Raw genomic sequence first — 16,388 nt, 5'->3', positions numbered from 1 at the left:
CATCTAACAGCTGGTAAAATAATACTTTTAAAAGAAGATAACAAAGACATAAACCAAAGCCAAATAAACCGAATACAATAAGAGCACTAAAGAACAAACTTATTCTGTCTGTGAGTGCAAGGTTGCTCAAGGCAGGACTTTGTGTATTGCAAAAGTTGCATTAAAAGTTGCAAAACCACTACAGTCGCCCATGATGTATGTGATGTCTCTCTGACTTTTTAACACAACTTTGACTTTTAATGTAACTTTAAAAGAAAAGTTTCAAAACCCCTGCATAGAAGAAGTACACTGTAACGATGATCAATCTAACAGCCAGCGGAGCAACATAGAGTTAAAATAGTCGCCAGAAGCATGCCTAATAATAAATGTTCCCCAAGGTGTTACTTGATTGCAGATGCAATCTTCAGAATGACCGCTAGATGTCACACTCAGATAATTCTAACTTTTATGTTGCTTGTGTTTTGGGGGTCCAGGGACAGGTGTTTTACTACAGGGAACAAATAGAAGACACATCTAGTCACTAAAAGTGGACCAAAGGCTATATTACTATGAAAGGAATTACAATGACTCATGGCAGGTGTACTTCATGATTACAGATTTTCATCAGTGTACAATATAGATACTTATCCTATCGATCCAACCGCCCCATTGCCATACTGCTCAACTTCAAGGTACAATAGTAGCCAGCACCCTAGATGCATCAACAACCACAGCACAGCACAAAATCACACCCCAGACATCACTACTGCCCAATACTACTGCAACACTCCTGCCAACGTATAGACAGGGTGGTGGTTGTGAATGGCGTCCTCCCCGTCCTCCCCAAGGTACTAGAATGTGGGATATTGTGTAATTGCAGCTGTAGCTTCTGCCTGGCAAGGCAACAGTTAATTGTGAAATGTGTAATTGTCCAGTGATGTTTCTGTCACAAAAGCTGAAAGGTGATTGGAGAGGTGCTACCGCCTGACCAAGGGAGTATATAAACCCCTGATGGGTGGAAGCACATTGTCTCAGGTCTGTCCTTGTACAGAGTCTGCATACAGAACCAGGCCTCAAGGTCTGTCTGCCACAACCAGGATCCAAATCCCAGGAATCACTAGTGCCTCAGGCCTACTGCCTAGCACCCAGCGCAAGTCCAGGGATTTAAGCCCAAAACTGCAGCTCCACCACCCGGACTCAGTTCCATCTGCACCAGCCCAGCCTGCATCTACTATCAAGCTGTTTGTAACATTCCAGTGGACTGGCTCTCCATGACTCTTCCAGGTTAAGGTTCTGCAGTTCTATCGTTTTGGCTGTCGCCTGCTGTTCATTTGTACAACTAATTCAGATCCCAGAGTAGACTAAAAATACAGTGCACAAACAGATGATAATAATAATAATAATGGATACCATCCCTAAAGAAGACCTATAATTCAGTAGACCCTTAAAGCAGATGTAGAATACAGGAAACTCCTAGAGCAGGCACGAATACAGGCAACCCCCCCCCCCCCTCCTAATTTTGGAGACTCTCCAGAGAAAACGAAAAAAAATATAAAAAACTATTCCTCACCTTTCCAGGCTTCTCTTCTTCGTTCTGCTGCTCTGCCCAGCAAGTATTTTCTCACTGCTCAGGTCCCCTCTTGCTCTGGGCACTCCACTGCCCTGGGTAGAGCAGCAGATACTGAGAGCGGTGAGCACTTACCTTACATGCTTACCATTCAAAGTCCACCCACCAGGGCCTGACCTTAGGTTTGGGGTCAACTGGAGTCCCTGGTACCTGAGTGGTTATAGTGTAGCCTAGGTGTCATGGGTGGCTAGGTTCAGACAAAAGGGCCTCTACCATGTCTGTCAGCCAGTGAGGGGATGCAAAAAGAAAGGGAGGCCCTAATGTAGAGGAGGGTTACCTCTGGAGCACTTCCAGTGTTCGTGTTGTGATGTATCCTTGGGCAGATGGTGAAGGGGAGGCCCGTTATGTTTGCAGCAGCAGCCAGGGGTCACACGTGGAGACATACCCTGAGCCTTGAAATGAGCTTCCTTATATAAACTTTTGCAGGAACTCGGTGCAAGTTATGCTGGTCTTACCAAACAATGAATGGCCTCACTGTGCAGGGAAGCATAACATAATGGGACCTGAGTGAAGTTGGCTCCCCCACCTTGTTCAAATCAAACAAAATTGGTGTCAAACGTTTGTGCTACGTTTGTGCTGGTTTGTGCAGCAGAAATTTTGTGCCGCTATCATTTCTAAGATATTAATGAGTTTCCAGAGGTCAACCAGCCCCCCCCCCCCACACTGCCCAAATCAAACAAAACTGGTGCCGAACAATTCTGCTACATTTGTGCTGCTCAAATTTTTCTTTGTGCTGCTTGTGTTTTGAATATATGAATAAAAAATTAATGGTCAAAAGTTCAACCAGCCTCCCCACATTGACCAAATCAAACAAAACTGCGATCCCGCAGCGCGTTGTCCGACGAGGATTCGGGTCTGCCGGGATTCACTAAGGTCGTGCGCCTGATATCCAGCAGGTGTCGCTGCTGCGCCGAGGTCCGCCGGAGTTCACCTTCTTCTTCCTGGTGCATGTAAGTGCTGATATTGCATCACAATTTTGTTTTTTAAATTCCGTGGGTTTTTTTCCCGAATCTGTCAGGTTGTTCGACGGATTTCTGTCGCGTGAAATCTGATCGTGTGTGCCAAAATCCCAGGGCAATTTGGCGCAAAACGGAAATATTCAGGAAACCTGACGAAAGTGCGGCGTTCGGACCCTTAGTAAATGAGCCCCAATGTGTTTGCTAGCCCCCCCTGGTGATCAAACCAGAAAAGTGTCACTAGGTTTGTTTTCTACCAGTTCATCCTGAACATACCTAAAAAATTATAGCGGCATAAACGAAAACTGATCAACAGCCTACCTAATGTTGAACCTAGGTTGAGACTTTCCTTGCCGACTAAATATGATAGGGACCCCAAGTTGTGCAGGGGCTTTATCACCCAGTGTTCCCTGCACATTCAGCTTATTCCGACACAGATCGTCACGGTATGGTCTAAGGTGGCATGGGCTACTCGCCTCTGGGACAGAAAAGACCCAGTAACAGCTGACATCACCTTCTTCTTCGCTGAGTTCCGGTCCGTCTTTGAGGAACCTGCACGGGCATCTTCAGCTGAGACCACATTGCTGAACCTGCCTCAAGGGGACTCATCTGTTAGTGATGTACTCTGGCCTCTGAGCTAGCCTGGAATGAAGCAGCCCTGATTGCAACCTTTAACAAGGGACTTTCAGAACAAGTTAAAGTCTGTAAGTGACCTGCCGTCTAATCTGAGTGATCTATGACCACTTGGATTGATGTCCGGTTTAAGGAGCGCTCTGAGGAGCAACGTCTGGAACCAGCGCAAGTCCGGATCCAACATTTGACTCGCCTGGCTCCTGCATTCCAAAGACTGCTTCAGCCACCTACCGTGACAGCTGCAGAGGAATCGATGCAAGTGGTCAGAGCTTGGTTGCCTTCCCAGGAACTTTCCACATGAAGACAGGAAAACCTCTGTCTTTATTGTGCCAGCCTGGGACACTTTCTTGGGACTTGCCCTGTCCGTCCTCAGCGTCCGGGAAACGCATGCACCTAGAGTTCCTGGGAGAAGCGTCTCTAGGTGAGAGCAAAGCTTTTCCTTGTCTGAACATTACCGTTCTGCTCAGCTCTGGCACAGGTAGCCAGTTTTGGGTTTCTGCCTTCTTGGACTCTTGTTCTGCAGGAAACTTTGTGGATGCTGCTCTGGTCTCCCGGCATAATTTTCCTGTGGTCCGCCTCAAGAAGTCCCTGGTCATCTCCTCTCTGATCTGGTCCGATACCGCACTGAGCCTTTGTTCCTGCAAGTCGGAGCACTACATAAAGAGAGACTGTCTTTCTATGTGCTACCTCGGTCCACGTTTTCCTTCCTGTTGGGTCTTCCGTGCTTGCAGCTCCATGCAAAGTAGCCTTTCCACCTGGAAGTTGATGCCTCCTCTGTAGGAGCAGAGTGGTGCTCACCCAGAAAGGGCCCAAAGGCTGAACTCTCACCGAGAACTGTTGGCAATTAAACTTGCCTTAAAGAGTAGGGTTATCTCCTAGAGGGAGCTAATTTTCCTGTCTGCGTGTACACAGATCACAAAGAATCTTCTCTATCTCCAGACTGCTCAGTGACTCCACAACAAACTCGCTGGTCACTCTTCTTTTCCTGTTTCAATTTTCTTATCCACTTCCATCCGGCTGAAAAGAACATCAAGGCTGACTCTCTCTCCCGTGTTCGGATGTCATTGGGGAAGAACCGGCTCCTAGGCATGTCATCCCTCCTGAGCGACTGGTTGTGGTGGCTCCAGTGGACCTTCAGCAGATACCTCCTCAAAGACCTACGTCTTCCTCTGCCAATACCATCATCTGGGTGGTAACTGATTTTCCAAAATGTCCCATTTTGTTCCTCTGCCAGGTCTGCCGTCTGCTCCACGCCTTGCCAGCCTGTTCTTCCATCACATCTTCCAGCTCCATTTCTGATCAGGGGGTTCAGTTTGTCTCTAAATTCTGGCAATCCCTATGTAACCAGCTTCAAGTAAAATTGGACTTTTATCACCCACATTCTAATGGTCAGGTGGAAAGAGTTAATCAGACCATGGCCTGCTATTTCCCTCATTTCGTTTCTGCCCGTCAGGACAACTGGTCCACTCTGTTGCCATGGGCAGTTTTCTTATAACTCACTGGATTTAGCATCTGCCGGCTCTGCTCCATTCTGCATTAATTATGGACTGCACCCACACACTCCTCTTCCTCTACCTGTGTTCTCGGATGTTACTGCAGTTGAGGTGTTGGTACAGTATCTGAAGTCCATTTGGGAGAAGACTCGCCTTTCTTTGCTACAGGCTTCTGCTTGAACCAAGCTCCAGGCTGATAAGAAACGCAGGCCTCCTCCTATCTTCTCTCCAGGTGACAAGGTTTGGTTGTCCTCCAAGTATGTACAGCTAAAGATCCCAGGTTACAAACTTGGTCTTCGTTTCCTGGGTCCTTTTCGAGGTGTTGAGGTGCATCAATCCAGTAGCCTACAAGCTGTGCCTTCCTCCCACCATGCGCATCACTACTCAAGCCTGTCACCCTGAACTGTTTCTCCCAGCAAATGCCTGCTCCTGCTCCTGAGGCTGACTCCACCTACATCTTCGATGTGAAAGAGATCCTACACATGAAGATGGTGAGAGGTAAGCGGTTCTTATTGGTTGACTGGAAGGGGTTCCATGATTCCATGGGGACCATGATTAAGTTATAAGAGACGAAATGCGTAAGTCTGTCTACTATTGTCCGTTTGCTGCATGTTTGTGACTAAGATTTTAACGATCAAATAAAGGATTTGAAACTTACAAGCGTCCTCCGTGATCGTGCTGGAATCTTTCTACATGTTGGATTAATTTCGTCTGTGTATGGCTTACACGCTTGTCCGTGCACCTGGAGGATTGCAATTGGAGCCTGAACGGTGAGCTGGCTTTTCCTGTTTGTTTGCTACTGGAAGGGGTTCGGGCCAGAGGACAGATCTTGGGAGCCCGAGGACAATATCCTGGACCATGATCTCCTGCAGAGATTTCTCCAGCCCAAGAAGAGGGTATCTCAGGTCGCAGGCTCACCTGTGCCTCTCTTGGTTCGCAAGCGCGGCGCCCATGCCTCTTACCTGCAAATGTCCCTGTCTCCTAGGGTGCGTGCGCCGTATTAAAAATATTTAAAGGGCCAGCGCATCGTTAATTGGCGCTGGCCTATTTCCCAGAATACCTTATAAACCAGCCTCTCCCTGCACACCCTGCCGGATCTTCGTGTCTTGTGCCCTAGAGAAAGCTTTTTTCCTATTCCGTGCTGCCCGTCCTGACCTCCTGCCTGTCCCCAACTATGATTCTGCTCAACGTCTGTGTCCCTCGCTTTGGCTGCCACCGTGAACAAAGTCGCACCTGTGGAACGACATGGTTGTACCACGCTGCAACAAGCCCAACGTGCTTTGCGGTGGGCTCTGGTGAAAACCGCGTACCCCTTAGATTCTGGCCCCAGGTGTCGGCTTACGTAATCGTCCGCGGTGGTCCATTACCCCTGGTGCCTGACACATTAATTAAACAGAGAGTCCACTGGATCTAATCTGGTTTGTAATGGCCTGTCCAATGGGTCGTTACAGCCACTGCCTGTCCTCATGCACCAATTAGTGCTCTTTGGGTTATGCAACCCTGCTCTATTAATTTCCGAGGCTCTTATTGGTCTCAAATTTATTAATCTATAGATGAACCTGCCAGCATGTGTTCAATGTATTAATTCCAATATCATAGAGGAAATGAAGGAGTTCTCACGGAAATCAATAGACTGCCCATGTAATACATTAACCTAATGGGTCCTCTTGTTGGCACCGTTTATGCTGAATAGTAAATGAGACCCCAACAGGAGACCTCTGTGTATATCTCTTAAAGCTTCAGTCACTGTTCACATCTTTTCTTTCTTTTTAAAGGTTCAGGGAGATTAAGACTGTTAGTTCTTGCTGAAGATAGATTGCAGATGAAATGGAGGGAAGCAGAAGGATCCAGCAATGGCTACAGGGTCCTAGTAAAGCCACTGGCTGGTGAGATTTTAAAGACTGATGAGATTCTATCTTCATCATTTGTCACCAACATGGCTAAGACTTTTTCTTTGATTTCAGGTGACCCTGAACAGGAGGTGATGCTTAAAACCAAGACCCCCAAAGTGACAGTGGGTGGTCTGGACCCTAAGAAGGAATATATTATCCAGATACAGGTTATCCAGGGGGACAACAGCACTCTGATAGCCAAAAGAAGATTTATTAGTGAGTAGCATGTGTGGCAATAAAGGGAAAATGATATGTAAGTAAAAAATGCATTTAAAATTATGGCCTATATAGGAAATCATTGGTTAGCTCTGGGGTCAGCAATTTAGTAGTTGGGATGTACAGTATGAATATGTTTATAACTGTTTGTCCTTCTGTTCATTATATGAATGTAGTAGATGATTTAAAAGCTCAAATGAAGAATGATAAGAAGAAACCAGAGGTGACTTCAACCTTCAGGACCCCTGAGATGACATCTTCTATGCCTGTAGAGAGCAGCACTTCTGAGACAGGTTGTTCAGGGAATACATTTATCATTTTCCCCTCTGTTCTCTTCTCATTGCTTGTCTCTTCTGCTTATAAGGGTAAATGTATTCTTATGCTTGTACCATAAGTCATATATTCTTGGAGGATCTTTGGCTCTCTTTTGGTACATTTTGTAGGTTAGAGTTATTAGAGTGGCTTAGACAGCTTGATAAATGTGGTTTCATTTTGGCACATGACATGTTAATGTCTGGAGAAGAGTCGCAAATTTGTCAAAACTAGGTCGTATGTTTTTCCTGCACCAGGAGGGGACAGAGGTGGCTTAGTGCCTAAATTTCTTAATCTGTGTACCAAATTTGCATACGGTACATAAGTAACATGAGTGAAGTGAAAAGTGGAGTGGATTTTCAATAAGTTGCAATCGTGATGAAATCAGCAGATGAAACAATTTTGAGACATTTAACCCCTTCAGTACGCAGCCAGTTTTTCGTTAAGGCTCAGCCTTTTTTGTAATCTGGCATGTGTCGCTTTATATGGTTATAACTGTTGAACACTTTCACTTACCAAAATGATTTTGTGTTTTGTGTTTCTTTATATAAAACCCCCCTAAAATCTGCAAATTTTTTTGAGAAATACGTCATTTTAAATAATTTTAATTATCTGCTTTTGAGACTGATCATTTTATCACCAAAATGAGTTACTTACTAACATTTCTCATACCTCAACTTTATGCTTTCAGCATTTTTTAAAAGTCCTTTCTGTCTTATATGACAGTAGAAAGCTTACAAATAAAACAGAGATTTTCTTTTTTTTCCTCAAAATTTAAATTAAGATAATAAAAAAAAAAAGAGTTTGAAATGTAAATCATTAGAATCTCCAAAGAACTCATCCTACACCTCAAACTTCTAGAAATTGCTTTAAGGAAGATTTTTAACCCACTGAGCACAGAATAGAAATTAAAGGGGTATTCTCGCCTGGGCATTCACATTCAGTTTGATTAATCTGCCATTAATAAACATTTCTTCAATTAGATGTTATTAAAAAAAAATGTTCCTGTGTGAAGATAATTTTCCATAAATGTAGTGATATGGTCCCTTAGAAACGAGGTAGCTTCCTCGGATACGGCCACCTCTGCTGAAGGGATTGCACAAATAAACAAAAAGTTTTTGTATATGAAATATCTGAGAATTACTACATGTCCCACAGCCGTCCTGTAGTGATGATTGCTGAAGCCAGGTGGTCAGGCAGGGCTCAATAGTACATATCTGGCCACTGCTGCCTAAATGTGACGTGGTCGTAACCGAGGAAGCTATCTTGTTTCTAAGGGACAACATGGCTATGTTTATGGGAAATTATCTTCACACAGAAACATTTTTTTTAATAACATCCAATTGAAGAAATGTTTATATATGGAAGATTAATGAAACTGAATGTGAATGCCGAGACGAGAATACCCCTTTAACAAAACAAAATCGAGTTGAAATGTAGAATGGTCTAATTTTCACGGTAATACATTCATTTAGCCCTAAAATGTACACATTTACAAAAGATAAAAAGAGAAAACCAATTTTAAAATTTGTTATGCAATTTCTCCCGAGTACAGAGACTTCCCACATGTGTAAGTTACTAGTTTTATGGGCAGAAGGGAAGTGAGGCACAGAAGGGAAGGAGCGCCAAAGTATTCTCTTTAAAGGAAACCTTCCATTTGATTTGATACATTATGAACCAAACATACCTTGAGAATGCTGTAGCTACACTGATGCAGGATCATATCTTGAACTGAGTGGTTTTGCTGAAAAAACTATTATAACATTCGGTACCTTGAAAAAGCTGGGTGAGGCTGGCTGCCTACATAAACACATTACACACACAGCTTGTCATTACAAACAGAGCTTAGTCAAGACATGACTAATCAACCTGAGCTGGATCACTCGTACACAGCAACTGGGGGATGGTGCAGCAATTGATTATTCTGTCTTTAGGCACAACCATGGATTACATCATCCTAATTCACACTTTTTCCCCCTCTCTTATCTACTTCTCCCTTTTTCCCTCCTTTTTTCTACCACCTCTCATTTCCTCTACCTCTACCTCTTCCATTATAACACTTCTCATTTTCAACTCCTATACTCTTTCATTCATTCCTCCTCAATTCTTTTCCTTGTTTCCCTTTTTCTCTCCTCTCTGCTCCTCTCCTCACTGTCTCTTCTCCTTTTTTTCCTTCTCATATTCGTCTTCCATATCAGTTCTTTTTTTCCCCTCTTCTTAGCTTTCTTTCTCATTGCTTATTTGTTCAGATATATTTTAAACACATTACTTTAACCCTATAGACCTGTAATGAAATAAGTTCTTGATAACGTCTAATGGCATTTCAGATTTTTTCTGATATATATATATATATATATATATATATATATATATATATATATATATATATATATATATATAAAATATATTTATATAACTTAATTATATAATGGTATTGCAATATTCTATAACATTTAATTTAACCTCCTTTTGGAGTAAACAGCCTGAGAATCATTATCTTTATGCATTGAGCAGTAGCTATTGCTAGGGCACATCCATATTCAGCAGGCAGTGAACCCTAAACAGGGCTAGGGTACAGGATGGAGGCACAGCTGCTTCTCAGCAGCCTCTCACCTCTCTGTACAGACAACAGTTGCTCTGGAAGATTTCGTTATTGGGTAATGTACATATCACTGACCTTTCTGCCTGTGTATTCTGTAACTGGAGCTGCGAATGAAATATGCAAATACATTTTCCAGGGTGAGATAAGGAAAACTATGCCTCAGTTCTACCTTGAAAAAGTGTTTTTCATTCATCAATGCATGACAAAAAAAGCTTAGTGAAATGATGAGGGAAAATAGCCAAACCAGTATGCTATTTCCAAAAAGTAAAAACTCCCAACTGTGGACAGTACTGTTTTATAATGTTAAGCCTGTCATCAGCACAATGTTGGGAACTGGTTTAGCTAGGTTAGAGGTCGTCAGGCAGCTAAGGGAAGAAATAAAACCTTAAGGCCATGCATGCTCCACTGGGTATTCTGGGAAGGAAATATGCAAATACGTTTTGCCAAGGTTTTACTACATTGATATTTAGGTTATCTCCTCCTAGAAAATGTTTTTTTTTTGCATATTTTCTTCCCAGATTTCTCAGAGGTTCATGAATGGTATTAAAAATCTTGTAAATGTGGTGGCCTGCAGAGGCAAAATTTCCATAAGGAGTTTAATTTCTTCTCTGACCTGTGTTGATGGCCTCTCATCTAGCCACACCAGTTCCCTACACTGCGCTGATGAGATGCAAAAGCATCAAAACAGTGCTGTCCACTGTTGAGAAATTATTCCTTCGGGAAAAGGGATAGTGGTTGGTAATTTTGTTTCAAATTATTTCTCTAACATTCAGGTAGATTATGCATTAATGTGCGAGGAGATACCTTTCAAGGTAGCACAGAGGCATATTTTTTTCTTATCCCATCCTAGAAAATGTATTAGCATATAACCTATAGAATCTCCATTATGAATGGCCATTAAGTCTCTATACACCTGGAACTGGAACTGCACATTGTCCCCTTTGCTCTCCTTCCTCACCAGCTATCTAGTAAGCATCCCAGGAGGTATGGTTAGTGAAGGAATCACTGAGCTGTATGAGAACACACAGCAGTTACAGAAGTTGAAGGCAGGGCAATGATATGTAAAACACCTACCGTGCTAAATCTTTCCCAGGATTTTGCATCCAGGCAGAGGGTCAGAGAGGTAAGAGGCTGCAGAGGAGCAATCTTACCTCCAACCTGTACCCCAGCCCTGATCAGTATCTACTGACTGCAAAATATGGATTTGCCATAGTAATAGCATCTTGTTGTATGGAAAGTAACTCTTATTCTTGAGCTCTTTTTCATTAAAATGTTAATTTATATACATCCTAAAAATGTTTTACATGTTAAAAGAAATTTGAAAATTGTATTTAGACTTCAAATCAATTTTTCTTTTTTCTAGAGATAGCAACAGAAAGTATTCAGTCACTTACCCTAAGTGCCAAGCTGCAGTGGGCTGAAGTAAAGAGGGATAGCTCTCAAAATACAACCATGGCCCCTAAACCTACTCAGAAGATTTCCTCCAAGGTGGAAAGAGATGTTCCTGCTACACCTGGAATCTCAAGAAGAGGTGATAGAATAATGCAGCAGACAATCTGTGTTCATTAATTCATCCCTACTAAGTTGTTCTTATCCTGCTATAGGACTGATGCACCACTGTGACACTGCACTTGAGTGGGACATCATCCTGCTGGTGGACAGCTCTTGGAGTGTAGGACGCACTAACTTCAGACTTGTGAAAAACTTTCTCTGGGGAATCCTCAATCCACTTCACATCTCCCGGGACAAGATTCGTATTGGTACTTGGTTTCTTATGTCGCCTTAGGGGACAAATATTATAATTTAAGACAATGTGAGCATGTTGTCCATGTCCTTGAATACCCTAGGATGTCGCATAACTTCTGGCATAATCTATACTAACTTACATATCTGACATCATTGTCCTAAGTGTGTCCTAAATTTTACAGAAATACTCCATTTCTATCTTGGTTTATATTTTTTTTTTCAATTATTGTATATTTCAAATACCTGTCTATGTAAGTATAAATAATTTTTCACAACCTAGAATTTGTGAGCACCGCATGTGATGAGTGCAGACTGCTGCATCTTAGCTCCTTCCCCATTTTTATTTCCTTAGACTTTAATGTCTGCCTTGCAAGCAAAGTAGAATTTAGGAGAAATCTTAAAGTAAATCTAATTTATCATGGAGGGATAGTACTTTTAAAGCAAACCTGTCAGGCAAATTAACCATCTAAAACTAAATATATTTTCACAAACTGCCATTAGAAAGCATTGTCCCTATCCAGTCATTGTCCCTATACATGCCTGTAAACTTAAAGGGGTATTCCCATTTTGGCAAATTAATGTTATTGTTTGTATAAAAAAAAATTATACAATTTTCCAATATACTTTCTGTATCAATTCTTCACAGTTTTCTAGATCTCTGCTTTCTGTCATTCTATAGGAAGCTTCTAAGTTTACTTCTAGTGGAAAGAAATCTGACCATGGTCACACAGGTGCACAGCTCATTAGTATCACAGACAGTAATCAGAGCTGTATGATGCACCTGTGTGCACGAGCTATGCACCTGTGTGACCCTGGCCAGATTTCTGTCCACTGGAATTAATACAGAAAGTATATTTGGAAAATTGTATAACTTTTCATTACACAAAAAATAACATTATTTTGCTGAAATGGGAAAACCCCTTTAAGCAATCAGGTAGTAAAGCTGGATGCAAATAACCTAAGACAGTGATGGTGAACCTTTTAGATACAGAGTGCCCAAATTACAACCAAAACCCACTTTTATGTCGCAAAGTGCCAACATGACAATTTAAGCAATAAGCTATTGATCTCTGCTGTATCACAAGTTTCAATCATATTGGCGCCCTGAGGACACCAATACAATAGAAAGCAGGAGACATTTGGATTGTAGCTTCCCTCCAGGGTCACCTGAAGAGGAAGAATAAGGGGACCCAATGCAGGAGCTCTAACGATAACCCATCTCTGTCCACACCTTCTCTCTCCTACTGTAGTCCTGGAAGCCAAGTAGGCGTCACATTAAAAAAGCGCTGAGCATAGCACGTCCTGGGCTGTATTGGACTGCAGGAGGAAATCTGAGTCCTATCTGGTAAATTCTGTGCTGGGTTCCCACAGAAAAGGCTATGTGTGCCACCTCTGGCACCTGTGCCATAGGTTCGCCACCACTGACCTAAGAGATGTCCAATGAACCATTATCATATTCAGCAGTCAAGCTTATTTATGAGTTTCAGGCACAGCCACACCCCCCAGTGCTTGACTGACAGCCCGTATAATGTGACCCTCCTGGTGTTGGCTCCTCTATGTACTTACGCTCCCTGCGGCCTGTTTGTGTATGATATATGCAACTGCTACAGGATGCAGCTTTCAGGCCTTTCATAATGATATCCCTATTATACCCTCCAGGAGGCATGGTATAATAGGGAAGCAGTATATTCATAAGTGTAAAAGAAATGAAAAAAACATAACATTGATCTGTTGGTCCACACAACTACTGGAGTGTGCACAGTAAGTACCTTGCATGAAAAATAGTCATAACTTAACATAATGCATATTACATTTACATATTATGTACAAGGCAATACCAACAGAACATTAAAACAGTTTTTATAACAAATAAATAATCTCTGAAAATAAAAATATAGCTTTTCCTTGAAAGTACAAGAGAAATAGAAGAGAGTAACTTTTATTATCTAGACTGATCCCAAATGTATACTCCAACGTTCTTACGTGAATTGTTGATCCCCCACCTGTAGGCCTTTCTCAGTACAGTAGAGAGCCCCAGACAGAGTGGGACTTAAATACATACTCTTCCAAATCTGAAGTTTTAGATGCTATGAAGAGAGTAAAATACAAAGGAGGAAACACATTTACAGGTATGTACTTTTATTAATCACTACTTCTGACTCTTACACAACATTATAAGGCCTTTTTCACATGGCTGTGTGCTCCCTCAGACCGGTTTCCTTGTAAGCACAGGGCCTGGTGGAGAAGGGAGAGGAGCAAGAGCTATCAACCCCCTTCTCCATTGAAAGATTCGAGTGACCGCCCTAACCAGTCGCGGTGCATTGAAACACTATGTGCTCACCGCACTGTGACTGTTTTCTCACCGAATTGTGATCGAGTGCCATAGACTTCTGCCCAATCACAGCCACAATTACAGCTGTGTAAATAGGGCCTAATATGTATGTTTAATGTGTGACTAGGTTTGGCACTCATTCATGTCCTGGAAGAAAATCTCAGAGCAGCCGCAGGGGCTCGGCCCTCAACAGGGAAGGTGTTAATTTTGTTGACTGATGGAAAGTCACAAGATGATGCAATTACAGTTTCAAAAAGTCTCAAGCAATCTGGAATCTATATATTTGCCATAGGTAAGTGTGATGTTGCAGCTCAGTTTTCCATTGGTAGTTCCTTCTACATCAAATGCGTTCCTACAACAACATTAAAGTAAGCAAGTCTGGACCACTGTAGATATTACTTTTGCAAATCTTGGTCCATTTGAATTTATAGGAGTTAAGAATGCAGATGAATCGGAGCTCAGTGAAATAGCCTCAGAGCCAAAGGAGCTGACTCTACACATGGTACCTGACTTTCCAATGCTTAGCTCCTTGGTGGGAGATGTGTCCCGTGCTCTTTGCATGAGGTTGAAGGAGAGGCGGAGGGAAGCAGATCTTGGTAAGGCATCTGGAATAGGGGCAAGACCTTAGTATTAATATATTCATATTTGCTCACTTGATATTTGTGCTTCTTACCCAGGTTCTTGGAATGTTGTTGGACCAGGGTTGGTTGACCCATATCCCAGCCCAACACATCTTGTAGTCTCAGATGTAACAGCTAAGAGTATGCGGGTCTCCTGGACTCCTCCTCACCAACCTGTTAAGAAGTATCGTATAGTTTACTATCCATCAAGGGGTGGGACCCCCCGAGAGGTGAGGCCTTGTTTTATTCTGAATAACCTTTATTAACAATATTGCATTCCCTATGAACAAATCCAAAACTCCTATTGCTCTGTATGGTTTTATCCCTTCACCTTTACTTGGGAACCAACCTCATATGTTTCTCATAGTTCTATAATTTTTTTGCAGGTGGTTTTAGATGGAGACTCTTCTTCTGCAATTCTGGTGAACCTAACATCTCGTACAGACTACTTGGTGTCTGTGTTCCCCATCTATGTCAGTGGTGTGGGTGCAGGACTTCGCGGAATCACCTCAACTTGTAGGTTCTCTTAACACAAATATTGCAGTATTCTTTTCCTACTGTCTTGGTTGTTAAATATACTGACGATCCACATTATATAGAGCAGTTAGAGTGTGCTTTGGTCAGGTTTTACAAATAAATATACAGTATATACAAATTGTCACCTAGAAAAGATAGAATAAGAGGTGTGGGATTGTAGGTTGATTTTGGGATTATCTTATTGACCATTAAGTTCTTTGTATTTTGTTATCCATTTTAGTACCACTGACAGCTCCCCGTGCCCTCACTGTGGATCAAGTGACAGACACATCCATGCTGTTACATTGGCAGCCATCGGAGGGAGCCAAGAACTACCTTGTGACTTACTCTACAGAGACTGATCAGGGCTTTGAGGTGACTAAGATAATATTGCTTTTACTGGGCCACTTCAGGGATCTCAGGACTAAAGTTGCTTTAAATGAATATCTTGCAGAATAAAGTTGAAGACACAAAGTTTATTCTGTCTGGGCTATGGCCGAGAACCCTGTATAATGTGACTGTGGTGGCAGTGTCTGGGGAGGAGTCCAGTGACCCTGTCATATTTCAGCAGAGGACAGGTACAATCTTAAATTTTTAAATTGATTGATTGTTAACTGATTCTTGCACAAAGTCTTACAAATATTGGGAATTCAAGTATTTACTAAAACAGTCATGTTTGAAAGACAATAAAAATATGGCTGCTCTCTTCCAGAAACAGTGACAGACTTGTCCATGGCTGGGTCAGGTATTGTAGATCATGTAACGGGGCCAGACTGCAGTAGCAAACCTGTGATAAGAAGAGGCATCGGGGAACACATCATTAGGGCAGGTTTTTGTGACAGTGTTTAGATTGGGGCACATTTACTAACCCGTTGCGTCCCGTTGATTTGTCCGACGAGGATTTGGGTCTGCCGCGATCCACTAAGATCGTGCATCCAATTCCTGCATCTGTTGCTTCCCCCACTAAGGCCGCCGGAGTTCACCTTCTTCTTCTCGGTGCATTTGAGTGCTGATCTTGCGTCACAATTTGCTTTTAAAATTCCGTGGTTTGTCCGAATCAGTCAGGTTGTTCGCCGTCCATGCCCCCCGATTCGTGTCGCATGCAAGTTGGCGCTGATGAGACACAATCCGATCGTGTGCACCAAAAACTTGGGGCAATTCAGGGCAAAACGGAAAAAAAACGCAAAACCCGACGAATATGCCCCATTGTCTTTTTTTTATTGTGGTTTGACGTTAGTGTTTTGTATTTAAGCAGTGTTTTGTGGTTTTGTTGTATAAAAGTCACAGTTTTGGGTGCAGCAGTTTTTCTTTTTAACTTTGTGACTTCTAATGCGACTTTTAAAAATAATCCAGCCTTGCACAGCCTCTCACATGGCAACAGATTCATACATTTGTTATAATGTGTTAGTGTTGTGAATTACCTGGTACAATTTTTGATGACGAAAAGTCACAAAACCTGCAATA

The 16,388-nt window shown here is 42.4% G+C and overlaps 1 protein-coding gene across 1 annotated transcript in view; it reads left to right on the top strand.

Annotated features, from left to right (window-relative positions):
• The window catches only part of COL20A1 (collagen type XX alpha 1 chain), a 114,741-nt gene that overhangs the window by 17,628 nt on the left and 80,725 nt on the right, over positions 1–16,388 (top strand). The window contains exons 3-14 of the mRNA XM_072110908.1: positions 6,464–6,574; positions 6,653–6,796; positions 6,973–7,089; positions 11,074–11,241; positions 11,315–11,470; positions 13,466–13,585; positions 13,916–14,080; positions 14,220–14,384; positions 14,466–14,638; positions 14,795–14,924; positions 15,166–15,299; positions 15,379–15,502. Coding sequence (XP_071967009.1) covers positions 6,464–6,574; positions 6,653–6,796; positions 6,973–7,089; positions 11,074–11,241; positions 11,315–11,470; positions 13,466–13,585; positions 13,916–14,080; positions 14,220–14,384; positions 14,466–14,638; positions 14,795–14,924; positions 15,166–15,299; positions 15,379–15,502 — 1,707 coding nt within the window. The remainder of the gene's footprint in view (positions 1–6,463; positions 6,575–6,652; positions 6,797–6,972; positions 7,090–11,073; positions 11,242–11,314; positions 11,471–13,465; positions 13,586–13,915; positions 14,081–14,219; positions 14,385–14,465; positions 14,639–14,794; positions 14,925–15,165; positions 15,300–15,378; positions 15,503–16,388) is intronic.

This window comes from Engystomops pustulosus, chromosome 6 (genome assembly GCF_040894005.1).
Source record: "Engystomops pustulosus chromosome 6, aEngPut4.maternal, whole genome shotgun sequence".
In the NCBI taxonomy this organism is placed as follows: Eukaryota; Metazoa; Chordata; class Amphibia; order Anura; family Leptodactylidae; genus Engystomops; species Engystomops pustulosus.
The sequence above is the reverse complement of the archived record's forward strand: the minus strand, read 5'-3'. Positions and strand labels throughout refer to the sequence as shown.